The sequence below is a fragment of the Prionailurus bengalensis genome, chromosome E2, assembly GCF_016509475.1.
Source record: "Prionailurus bengalensis isolate Pbe53 chromosome E2, Fcat_Pben_1.1_paternal_pri, whole genome shotgun sequence".
Lineage (NCBI taxonomy): Eukaryota > Metazoa > Chordata > Mammalia > Carnivora > Felidae > Prionailurus > Prionailurus bengalensis.
In genome coordinates, this window is record NC_057352.1 from 18,386,267 (window position 1) to 18,399,015 (window position 12,749).

General features: G+C 55.6%; 1 protein-coding gene across 1 annotated transcript; it reads right to left on the bottom strand.

Moving 5' to 3' along the window:
• Positions 1-7: 7 nt before the first annotated feature.
• On the bottom strand, positions 8-9,944 carry GAPDHS (glyceraldehyde-3-phosphate dehydrogenase, spermatogenic). The gene is made up of 11 exons (XM_043600700.1): positions 9,831-9,944; positions 6,927-7,095; positions 6,110-6,206; positions 5,821-5,927; positions 2,897-2,987; positions 2,687-2,805; positions 2,237-2,318; positions 1,777-1,928; positions 1,451-1,613; positions 288-385; positions 8-198 (listed from the first exon to the last, which is right to left on the bottom strand). Exons 1-11 carry the CDS (start codon positions 9,895-9,897, stop codon positions 126-128), a joined length of 1,218 nt encoding a protein of 405 aa, XP_043456635.1. The 5' UTR covers positions 9,898-9,944; the 3' UTR covers positions 8-125.
• Positions 9,945-12,749: the final 2,805 nt, after the last annotated feature.

Consider the following 12,749-nt stretch of genomic DNA (forward strand, 5'->3'; position numbering starts at 1 on the left):
GCGACAGTGAGCACTCTGCGTTTTTATTTCACAACTGGGCGCCTTCCTTCTTCGGGGGAGGCGGCAACGGGAGGTACGGGTTCCGGCCCCGGAGCCCAGGGGAACAGAAGAGGGGTCGTCTTGCTTCACCCGTCTCGGCTGAACATGTAGAGGAGCAGGTCCACCACCCGGTGACTGTAGCCGTATTCGTTGTCGTACCTGGGGAGGGAGGAGGCGGGTCAGGGGATTCCTCTCGACCACTCCCGCTCTCCCCCCGCCCCCAATCTCTCGGACTCCTTCCCCCTCACCAGGAAATGAGCTTCACGAAGTTGTCGTTGAGCGCGATGCCGGCGTTGGCATCGAAGATGGACGAGTGGGTATTGCTCACAAAGTCCGTGGAGACAACCTGGGCGTTCGAATTTCAAGATAAAGTGTGGGTCGCCGAGCAAGGACCTCCAGGAGCCCAGGCTCCGACTCTTAGGCACATTGGCCATCCCTTCATTTGCAATATCTGGTGGAGCCCTGCTGTGTCCGGGTTCTGGGGACGGTGTGAGGAAGGCATACTGGGGCTTTGCCTGCCGGGGGTGCCCAAAGGACTAAGAAGGCGAACACCCTCATGCTGCACCAGTAAACGTGACTTCCTGGTAACGATGCGGGCATTCAGAGCGGACCGGCACGCAGGCCCTCTCTGAGGGGAGGTGGTCAGGCTGGGTCTGGATGTCTAGGAGCATCTGGTCAACTCAGGCCCTCAGCAGTGCCTGAGGTGGAAGGAGCTACAACACAGAGGCCCCGAGGCCTTGGGCCTTGTGTGGTGTTAAGGCCACAGAGGAAGGTGTTCAGCAGTGGGGGGGATGTGATCTGATTTGCTGAAAACGAGATCCCGGTGGCTGTGTGAGAGTGGACCTATAGGAACTAAAGCACAGAGGCAGCACCAAAGGTGGGTGTACAGAGATGGCATGATGGGAGCAAAGGGATGGTGACATGCTTTCTTCACAGGGAGGCCACCGGGCCATGGCCTGTCCCAAGTAAGCGTTGAAAAATGGGAGCCATTGTCTTGTTCACTAAGCATGTATCGAGCACCTGCTATGTGCCAGGCCCCGGGAAGATGGCTGGGGCCACGGAGGTGAAAAGACAGTCCCAAAGTCCCTGCTTTCTTGTGCATGTGCTAGCAGTGCCAATAGTGACTATGAAATGAAATTTCAGGTAAGGGAAAGGGCCAGAAAGAGATTATCTTATTGAGGACAGAAATTGACGTAGAGACTCGGAGGTGAGGGCAGACTATGTGGCCACCTGGAAGAAGAGCTATCTAGACCACAGGAATAGCAAGTGCAAAGACCCTGAGGCCGGGACAGCAGACCTTCCCAGCCCTGCAGTCCCTGTCTTGATACATTGTGAGCAGCTCCTTGGCAAGTGGACAATCACATTTCCTCCTCATAGGGCTCCTCCCAGGGTCCCCCTCCTCAGCCCCTACCTCATCCTCGGTGTAGGCAAGGATGCCAGCCATGGGCCCCTTGGCTGCTGCTTTTATGGCATCTTTGATGGCCTTGTATGAGGTAGGCTGGGCCAGGCGGCAGGTCAGGTCCACAACAGATACATCTGGGGTTGGCACCCGGAACGCCATTCCTGTCAGCTTCCTGGAGAATCCCACATTAGGGGTGGGAGTCAGAACCCAGGGACTTTTCTGTCCACCCCTCGTTGTCTCTGCTTTCCCCTCAGTGGACACCTCAAAGATTGGGGGCCAGTCCAGTCCTCCTGGGTGCACCCCCTGACTCTGGTTGTAACTTTCTGCCCTCATACCCGCTGAGGGATGGGATGACTTTGCCCACGGCCTTGGCAGCCCCTGTGGAGGCTGGGATGATGTTCTGGTGGGCACCCCGTCCATCTCTCCAGGCCTTCTTTGATGGCCCGTCCACTGTCTTCTGGGTGGCAGTGTAGGAATGAACTGTGGTCTTGGGAGAGGAAGAGGGCTGAGTTGTTGAGGCCTTCTCCTAAACTCCCATGCCTCTTTTTCCCAGGCCTGAGGTTCTAACCCAGGTGTGGAGACTGGTGTGGCCACCACCAGAGACCACAAGAGGGCCATGTGCAGGCCAGGGTCCAGCCTTGTCTGCAAGTTGCACAGTGTTTAAGAGATTTTACCACCTGGCTCCTCCTCCCGAAACCAGTCTCTCCCTTTTACCACCACACACTAAGCAAGTCCCGGGAGGAAGGTGTGGAGTTTCCCTGCCATCCCTCCTGCTCCAGCCCCTCTCCAACTCACCATCAGCCCTTCCACGATCCCAAATCGCTCATGGATGACCTTGGCAAGGGGGGCCAGGCAGTTGGTGGTGCAGGATGCATTGCTGAAACGCCCAGGTGTGCAAGGGCACCGTGAGGTGAGGCCCAGAGCCAGCACTACCCCCCTCACCTCTCAGTTTATGCACACAGGCCTGGTTTTGTGCAAGTCAGGATGGGGATGAGAGAGATCACTGGGGGTGCCTTCAGGCTGAAGGAGGCACCACAAGTGTGGCCGGAGAAGCTCCCCAAGCATGTTCCCCAGGAGCCGTGCAGTTCTAACACTCTCAGGGTAATGTTAATGTGATGGTTGTTAAGGCTTTGGGAAGGGAGATGTGAAAGCACCAGGGGGCTATTGGGAGTAGGGGTGAAGAGGGTGAGGCTGCCACATCCTCTGGGTGCCACCCACACGCTTCAGAATGTTGCTGCCCGTTACCTGACAATTTTCATGGAGCCAGGGTTATAGTTCGTCTCGTTTACCCCCATGACAAACATGGGTGCGTCCGGTGACGGTGCACAGATTATCACACGCGTGGCACCTGCCTCAATGTGGTTCTAGAGAAGGAGCACAGATGTCAGGAGGTGCTTCAAATGTCACCCCCCCCACACCCACCCAACCAGCCCCAGGCACCTGTCCCCCACTTACCGAAGTTTCCTCTAACGACAGGTACACACCCGTGGACTCCACCACAAAGGGGCTCCCAACAGACTTCCAGGGGATATCTCTGGGCTGCTTGCTGTGGAGGGTGGCAGCGCTGGAGTCAGTCTTTTGCTGCGTGGCCTTGCCTTCACAGTCATGGCCTGCACTGTTCAAAAGGCTGACCAGACTCCTTCCTGCCTGGCCTGCAACTGTCTTTTCCCCCCACCCCATACCTAGCTGTCCCAGTGGATTTGATCCTGCTGGTGTTGCCTTTCATCACTAACCCCGCCTTGCGGGCCTCTTTTCTTGACTCTACCCCGCCTGCTATGCCTGGGTCCAAGCTGCCACCTTCCTGACTTAAGCCTCAACGCCCCCAGGGGGGCCATCCCTGACTGCTCCCAGCCAGGTCAGGCCCATTCTACATATGCTGCCCAAAATGTGGGCCCCGGCAGGGTGAGGACTGCCCCGCCGCTTCTGGTCCCCAGCCCTGACAACCTCCCCACAGCCCTCCTAGTCCCTTGTCCTCCACCGAGAGCCCGGTGCGAGAGGCTGGGCAAGTCTCTAAAGACACTCTGCATCCCTGAGAACGGATCCCAGGGGAGAACTGAAGCCTGAGGTGGCCCTGGGGCCTGCAGTGACTAGTGGTTTACATTAGAAAGTAAAGGAGATTCTGTTTGCTGTTTGAGAAGCTCACATTTCCACTTGATAGCCAATGTTTGTATTTGAAACATCAGACACCTAGTGTTTGCTGTCTTCTACTTGGCTTTAGCCAAGCAGCGATAAGTGAATAAACCGTATACTGGTTTTTTCTCTTCACGGGGTTTATCACAACAGTGATATTTTCTTCTGCGGTTATTTGTCAGCATCTGTTTTGTCTTCTAGACCACTCTGTGCCACTGAGCCTGCACCCTGTAGAGGGTTTCAGTGTTGGTGGGGGTTTTTTTGTTAACCATTATACACGCCTGCCACATACCCGTGTTCTGAGTGCTCTACCTTGTTGAACTCCTTTAACCCTGGCGACCTGAGGAGTAGGCACTGTTACTGGCATTTTTCAGAGGAGCCGGCACCTGGGCAGAGGGGAGGAGAGTAGCAGGCAGAGCCGGCTGAGAGGGCAGGCGGGCTGGCCCTGGATGCACTGTGAGAATGGAACAAGCGAACGAACAAGCTGCTTCCCATCTCCCTGGACCGCCACACATGGTTCTCTCCGGTCATCTGTTCTGTCAGGGTGTACTTTTCATCATCTGGCCCAACTAGCTCTTCTCTGCTGCCCCCTTTTTCCTGCCTTCCAAGTTGCGGTGGAGAGGGGAGCACTTCATATTCCTCTGCCGTTGCTGAATTGGCATCTCAGGAGACCCCAGCTCCTTTTCTAGGCTGTCACGGGCCCTGCCCTCCTGCCCAGAGGGCTGTTTTGAGGATTCCATTCATTCTTCAAGGAAGTAGAGTCTATCCAGGGCTAGGGCCTGCGTCTGCGGTGCCAAAGCCGTAATGGCGACACAAAGCAAGAGGGCCCTCCCTGTGAGACGACTGTGGCTTTGTGGGAAAACACCCTTCCCAATGTCCCCCCACACCTGTTAACTTCGGTCGTACTCCCCACTACTGCTGTGGTGGGTATGATCATCATCCCCAGCAGATACCGTAGGAAACAGGCTAGGACATTTCAGTCTCTTGCCCAAGGTCACCCAACTAGGAAGGGGTGAAGCGAGGGTAAAACACACAAACCACATGGCTGGTGCCGAGTGCCCGAAGAACATCCACAGTGCAGTGACAAAAGCGGGCGGACAGGGAAGAGCTGCTGGAGTCACCAAGGAAGGCAGCACCTGAGTGCTGGGCGCACACCGAGGGGACAGACGGGATGGGGAAGGCAGGGAGAGTGCCCCGGGTGGCAGGAGCGCCAGGCTGAGCAAGGAAAGGACACGGGATGTCTGAGCAGTGACTGCTGTGCCGGAATTGTGTTAGGGGTTAAGATTCCAAACTTGGCTCAGGCAGCTTATACTCAGGGGCTCTCCAGTCCCGCCTCCACCCACCGTCCTGCGCATCCTGCTCGCACCCAGCCCTCAGTGCCTCATCACCAGCCCTCCTGCCCCGCGCGCATAGACACCGAGGTGCCGGGAGTGGCTGCGGCTGTCTCAAGCGGCAGCAGGGCCAGTTGTGGCTGCTAATTTACATTAGAAAGATGAAGTATGGTTGCGGTTTCCCCTTTTATAAATTTTTAAATGTTTTGTTATCTTGAAAGTGTTTATATTTGGAAGCATATTAAATATCTAACATTACTGCTTTTGGTTTACAGATTCTAAACATATCTTTCAGTGGCAGGAAGGGTGAACCACGTGAAAGGGGTACTAAGGAGTCAGCATTGCCCAGGTGTAAGAGATACTCGTTTAGGGTCCCAAGAGGTGGATGGCCGGCTTGGCTGGGATGACATGGAAAGGCAGGGGGGAGCTAATAGTCCTGGGGGCCCCACCAGGAGCTGGGATTTTATTCATGGGGGAATGGGAAGCCATTGGAAGATTTAAGTAGGGGAGTCACCGCGTCCAGGTGATGTTTTTAAAAGGCCTCTGTGGCTGCTCTGTAGGAACCAAGTGGAAGCGGTTGGCTAGGTGATGATGCCATTTCCTGGGAAGGGAGATGAGTAGGTTTGGGGGTTGAAGGAGAATCAGAAGTTGAGTGTTAAACATTGAGTTGCTCTGCCTGTGAGAAAACATGTAAATATGTGCTAAATAAAAAGAGTGGGTCACCTTTCTAGATTAGTGTTTTTACACCATTTTAGGGGCCAGGGACTTCTCAGACCCCTCGAGCCCAGTACCCAGAGGCACGTGCACACACAATTTGGGGGGTTCTGGGCCCCACACAAGGGGCTGGAATCTCATCTGGTCATCTCTACAGCTCCTGCGTTAATCTGCTGCAGGCATGCATCACACAGCTTCCCTTACCACTGGAAGACGTTGATCTCCTGGTTGTCTACGACCAGCTGTCCGTTCCTGAATTCCACGTTCCCCTTGTACTGGCCATGGGTGGAGTCATATTTAAACATGTACACCTGTGGGAGACAGGATGGCTCCCAGTCTTGAGTGTCACAGGTGGAGGAGCTGGCATCCCAAGGGTGTCCCCACCCTGGTGAAGGAGCCACACGGCATCTGGGAGCCTTCCATGGAGCTCTCCCGAGCCCCCTCCCCACTCCAGTCCCACCTTTCCCAGGTCTACCGTCGGCCTGCTGCTCACCATATATTCTGGGTCAATGAATGGATCATTCACTGCCACCACCTTAACACCCTTCTCCATGCAGGCGCGTAGCACCAGGCGGCCGATGCGTCCAAATCTGTCCAGGGACAAGGGTTGTGGGGGTTGTCCTCAGAATCCTCGCCAGCAGGCAGAGGAGGGGACGGGAGAAAAGGGGATAACAGGAGGTGCACTCTAGGGTACTGGGTGGGACTCAGTCTGGGGAGAGAAGGCAAAGTGCGGCCACTGTCATCTCTTGCCCAGATGTCCTCTTCAGCCTCTTCACTGCTTCTGCTACCCATTCAGCCCATCCCCCTATCCCTAATCTTGTAGCTGGATGGATCTTGTAGAGCTTAGGTCAAATTATGTCTCATGGCTGGAAAACCTCCATGGCTCTTAGTCAGTAAAACCAAATCTGGACTGCTTACCATGGCCTGCCAGGCCCCTACCAGCTTTCCCCTGCTCCCTGCCTCCTTTTCTCCCTTGCTTCTCCCCACCCAGTGCCAGTGTGCTTCACGCACTGACTTCCTGCCTGTTAGCTCACTGAGCTGCCCCAACCTCAGAACTGGCTACCACTACTCTCTCCAGCCTTACCGTACCCAACTTCCATGCTGTTCATGTCATGCGTCACTGAACTGTCGTGTTCCTGATTCCCACCAGAATGTGAGCCCTCTCAGGGTGCACCCCTGTACTTTCTCCCTGTATTTCTCCAGCCAGGATGGGCAGAATGAGAGCACTATGGGGAGATGCCTCAGGCAGCAACCAGAGGAAAGGCTGGGCCCTAAGCCTTCAGGAGCGGCTAGGGCCAGGCCTGACTCACCCATTGATGCCCACGGTCAGCTTCCGAACCACAGGGACCTTCTTAGGGGCAGGAGGCGGGGCTTCCTCCTTGACTGGCTCAGGTTTAGGCTCTGGCTCAGGCTGGGGCTTGGGCTGTGGCTCTGGCTCTGCCTCAACCTTGGGCTCAGGCGGGGGTGGTGCTCTGGTCACTGTTGAGGAGGGTGGGGACAATGAGTTGCACCACCATAGTGGGAGAGAATGAACCCTTTTTGCCACCCAGAACCTGTTGCTGGTTCCAGGCCCCTAGTGGCCAACCACCTAGCCCACTGTTTCCCCAACCCACCTGATCCACAGAATGATCAGGGGGTAGGCTTGCTTAAAATACCAATGCCTGGGGACGCCTGGGTGGCTCAGTTGGTTGTCAGACGCCTTGGTTTTCAGCTCAGGTCATGATCTCATGGTTTGTAGTTTGAGCTCTGTGTTGCTGTCAGCGCAGAGCCTGCTTGGAATTCTCTCCCTCTCTCTTTCTGCCTCTCCCTCGCTTGTTCACATGCTCTCTCTCTCTCTCTCTCTGAAGATAAACTTAAAAAAAAAAAAAAGATACGCATGCCAGGGCCTCTCCCCTAGAGATTGTAACTCATTATGCATGTATTTTTAACAATCACTTGGAGTGATACTGTCTATGCCTCAGTTTCCTCCTCTGTAAAATGAAAATAATAGTACACTCTTAGAGAGTCACTGTGATTAAATGAGATGATATATGTGATGCTTATGATGGAGTCTAGGAGACAGTCCACATACATTAATATTTCAAAGATTATTTCCCAAACTTGTCTGATAATTGTGCCAACCCCGTGGTCCCCAAGCTGTTCTGATGATAAGAATCCCACGGTCGGCCTCTTCCTAGGGAAATCTGATTGAATAGGTCTACACTGAAGCCAAGGACTCCTGATTCTAAAAGCACTCCAGGTGATTCTTATGCTCAGAGTAGTAGGAAATACAGGTGTATCAAAACACGAAACGAATGGAAACCCACTCCAGCTTCCACCTCTCCAAACGTACATGCTCCCACTCCCATACGGCACTTGAAAACCCCTGTGTTTGGAGGTGTGCTAGCTGCGCTACAGATAAGGGCTTGAGGAGAGGAGGGGAGACGTAGAGGCCGCAGTCAGGGGGCCTGGCCGGCAGAGGGTTTCTAGCTGGGAATCAGGCCTGAATGTCAGCCCCTGCTCAGCCACCTGCGTGGTCTTGAGCAAGTGAATGAGCTCTCTGGCCTGTTTCCTGGTGTTGCATCTGCACCTTCTACCTGGGGGCTGCTGTGAAGACTCAGATCTCCAGGCCCAGTAGGTGCTGACCTCAGCGGAGGGAAGAGGTTGCTACCAAGAGGACTTGTGAGGAAAGGAAGAGAGAAGAGGTTGGAGAGGCCCTGGAGGAGGAAGGTGGGTGTTGCTCTTGGCGCCAGAATCAAAGGCACCTGGGAGGTGGTGGGGCTAGGAGCCGTGGGCCAGCTGGCCTGTGGGTCTCCCTGACCTCTACGGGCCGCCGCAGTCCATGTGGTCTGAGTCTGGACTGTGGGTCTCCAGGGGCAATACCAGTTCATGAAGGTATTAAGAGTTTATTGGTGGCAGTGACCCTGTGGCTTTGGTGACCTAGGATGTTTGCATTCCTGGGGGTTCTGCTTCCGCTATCACGAAAGAGGGAGATTCGTTCATCTGGGCTAAGAGTGGGAATCTGAGACCACTCGGCGGCCTTTCGGGAGAAAACTCGGGTGGCTCTCCTCTCCCACCTGCCCCCAGGCTTTCTCTCTCCTCCCCTCCACTCCAGGGGTGGGGTGCGTGGGCTGGAGGGAAGCTCCTGCACTAGGAAGGAAGAGCCTGAAGGAGCTTCAGTGATGAAGCATCACCTGGTAGGTGAAACAAAGGCAACAGGCGCGTGCTCTCCTAATTAAGATGACGCTCCCATTTCCTGGGTGCTGCCATGGGCTAGGTGCCGTGCTGAGCTCTCGCGGCCACCTGCTCGCTGAATGCTGTGAGGCAGGAGCGATAAATCCGCCTCACAGAGGGGAAACCGAGGCCCGAGGTCACGGGGCGAGCGCTGAGCAGGCGGGAGGTCCGCAGCGGGCAGCAGCGGATCTGCCCCGCGCAGCTCCTCGGGGGTCCCTCCCACCGCCTCCGGCCCTGGCACCCCGGCCGCGGTCAGTACGGAGGCAGCGGAAGCAGCCGGGGGAATGCCGGTTGCCCTGTGGCAAGACCTGGGTTCATCCGGCTGGAGTGTGGGTGCACCTATGGCTGGGTGCGGTAGGGCTGGCTGCCCAGTGGCTCGGAGCTGGGGACTGCGAGTCCCAGCGCTACTATTCTGGTGCTGAGAGACCGAGGGAGGCGGCTCGCGCTCTTCCCTGCCGCTCTGAGTGGGGTCAATAAACAGCCTGGTCTCACCGGGTGTTTGTGAGGTTCCAATGAGCGCACGCCTGTAACGTGCTCGGCGCGGCTCTCGCTGTGCACAGGCCGAGGAGGACAAAGCCCACCAACCCCCAAGCGGCCTTTCCGCGCTGGGCGATAAGAGCGTCCTTCCTACGTGAAACCCAGCTGGCTAAGGTTCTTCAGCAACCTGCGGCGGTTCTCAGAAATGCGCCCTCGTAGACGCGGCTCCGCCCCTGTCCCGGCCCCACCGCGCGCTGGCGGCGCCGCGGCCGATGGGGGCCGCTATCTGGCCCGCCGCCATCGCTGTAGAAACCACTCGGCCAGCTGCGCAGGGGGTAGGGACGGAGGGAAGCGGCTCCGCGGTGGCAGAGTCGCGGGCCAGCGGCGCCGCACCCCGCCTCCTGCCCCCTCCCTCGTGGACACTGGGCGGCGGGCACGCGCGCCGCAGGGGGCTCGGGGCTGCGGGGGCTCCGGCCCGCCCTTTCTTCTCCCGTTCCCCGGGGTCGCCCCGCTGCCTCCCTCACCCGGGCACGGCTGTCGCAGTAGCTGGACAACGGTGACGTTGGTGAGGACGATGTCGCGTTTCGACATGGCCTAAGGTTTCATTGCCTGGTCGCTCCGGGAGCTGCCGGGACGTTACTGCGGTGCGGGGCGCCCAAGCTAGTGGGGTCGGAGCGTCTCGCCGTGACGTCACAGTGCCCTGTGACGTCACAGAGGAGGCGGTGCGAAGCGTGTGACGTCCGCGCGCGTGCACCGCAGCCCCCAGGCCGCCCGCCACTGACGTCTAGAATAGAATCCAACTTTTTACACTGGTCCCCAAAGCCCTGGTCTCTCTCTCTCTCTCTCTCTCTCTCCCTGGGCACACTGGCTGTGTGCTGCTCCTTGACCCTCCTCTGGTTAGTTAGCTGCCTAGCTGCGGTTTGTTTGTTTGTTTTTGCCTGGAAAGCCGTGTCCTTGCTCGGCTGCCTCCTGGTTTCCCTCCGGCGCCACCCTTTAAGAGAGGCCCTCCTGACTCCCATCTGAAGTTCTGTCCTGCCTCAATCACTACCGACCATCGCCCTCACCCCCTCAACCCGCCTATCTCCCAGGAAGCTTTGTCCGACTTCGCTCCCTGAGTTAGATGTTCCAGTGTGCAAAACTCCATCGTTATACTCCCTACATTTTTATTTTTCTCACAGCAAATGTCTCTCCCTAAAAATCATCTTGTTTATTAGTTTTCTTGCCGGGTGTCTCTGCCCCGTAGACTCTTGGAGGGCAGAATGCTTGTCTACCTTTACTTTTCTATCCCACTGACTAGAGGAAGGTTTGGCACCTACAGTGCTCACTCAATAAATACCAGAGTGAATACAGAAATATTGCATCCTCACATTTCTTCTGACTCCCAATCTTGAATTTAAGTGACCTCCAAGTCAGATCCTCTCACAGCATCCCATTCTTCTTGTGGCTTTTCACATAGTTTGTCATGATCTAGTTATTAATTTACTTGCTCAATGTATCCCCTGTCGTTCACCATGGGGCCTCCACCACCTAAAACTGTGCCAGGGCAAAGCAACTTCTGGGACAGATGGACAGATGGCTCCTTTCCTCTAAAGCACTGGGGGTGGGGGCTTGCTTGCACATCTGTGACTCACAGGCAAGGGCCTTCACCTACAGGGCTAGCTGACACACAGCTGTGACCAAGATTTAGGGAGTGTGGGGGTTTGGGTCAAGAGGGAGTCACCATCTCAGAGAGAGGTGTGGAAGCCAGAAGAGGCAGAATGACACCATAACCTCTTCCTTCCCCAAGCCTTCGTGGGAACTCCGTTTGCCAAGCACCTGCCATGGGACAGGGTGAAGGTGAGCTCTCCTGTTTGGATGCTTCAGGGAAGGGGAACTGAAAATAAATTGGGTGTACAGATAGGGAAATTTCAATGACTCAAGACCAAAATACAGGTATTAATTAAAAGGCGGACAAAGTTAACATGTAGATGGGGGCTGTGGAAGATCACCCAAATGAAACCAGGACTGAAGAGGGGCCAGTTTTGTACAACTTTACAATGACAGATGTGGAAAGCTAGATGCAATTAAAAATTTTCTTAGAAAATATAAAGGGGTGGGGCACCTAGGTGGCTCAGTCTGTTGAGTGACCGACCTCAGGTCATGATCTCATGGTTCACAAGTTCGAGCCCTGCGTGGGGCTCTGTGCTGACAGCTCAGAGCCTGGAGCCTGCTTCGGATTCTGTGTCTTCTTCTCTCTCTGCCTCTTCCCTGGTGCACTCGCTCTCTCTCTCTCTCTCTCTCTCTCTCTCTCAAATATAAACATTAAGAAAATATAAAGGATCAACAGTGGTGTAAAAAGAAATGACAAATCTGAGCCGGCCAATAACAAAAGAAGAAACAGAGTTAAGATTTATCCTCCCAAAGGCTGACCCAGATCCAGATGACTTTATGGGCAAGATCTGCTAAAGCAGAGGTGCCTGGGTGGCTCAGTCGGTTAGGTGTCAGACTTCGGCTCAGGTCATGATCTCGTGGTTTGTGAGTTCGAGCCCTATTTCGGGCTCTGTGCTGACAGCTCAGAGCCTGGAGCCTGCTTCAGATTCTGTGTCTCCCTCTCTCTCTCTCTCTGCCCCTCCCCCCACTCACACTGTTTCTCTCTCTTTCTCTCTCTCTCTCAAAAATAAACATTAAAAAAAATAAGAATAATTAAAAAAAGATCTGCCAAAGCCTCAGGAACAAGTGTTCGCCAGCCCATAGGAATGGTTGCAGATCCTAACCAGAGCGGGGAGGCCCTGGGCAGGGCATGTGCTCTCTGAGGCCATGTGTGTGCTCCCACCGCTCCCTCCCGGGGACCTTTTGCTGTGACGCTGGGCCACAGAAACCTCTTTGACTTGCTTTAGAGAAGCAACAGGGCCACATGACCAAAGCCAACAGAGGACAGCAAAGGAAGGACGACTCCAGGCCAGTCTCTTATGGCGCCAGATGCCAAAGTCCTGAATCAAGTAGTGGCAAATGGGAACGGGCCTGAGAAGCACTGGGGCTGCCGGGAGATGGTGGGATGGGCAGAGAGAGGGGTGGAAGGATACGATGGAGTGCATTTCAAAAGGAGAAACCCCACCTCTCAATCTCAGGGCGGATTAGGATTCTGAAGTTCACCACCCGCCCCTCCCCACCCTGCAATCTCCTGGCATGGGAAACTCCCTCATTTAGGCACCGGACAAGGGCAGGAGAGCCACACCTGAGGTTGCCCAGGGATTTGGCTTTGTCCCTGGAGCGTGAAACTGGGAGACAGATTTAATGAGTTCAAGCTTGGAGACGTGGCACGGTTTGTCGCCCTCTACAGGAGTGCCTAGAAATGGCAGAAGCCCCTGGGTCTCTGGGCCTGGGCGTCAGGACCCCGGGTGGCACCATGGGTCCTCCAAGGGGGTTGGGCCTTTGAACAGAGCTGACAACACGTGCAGATTCTC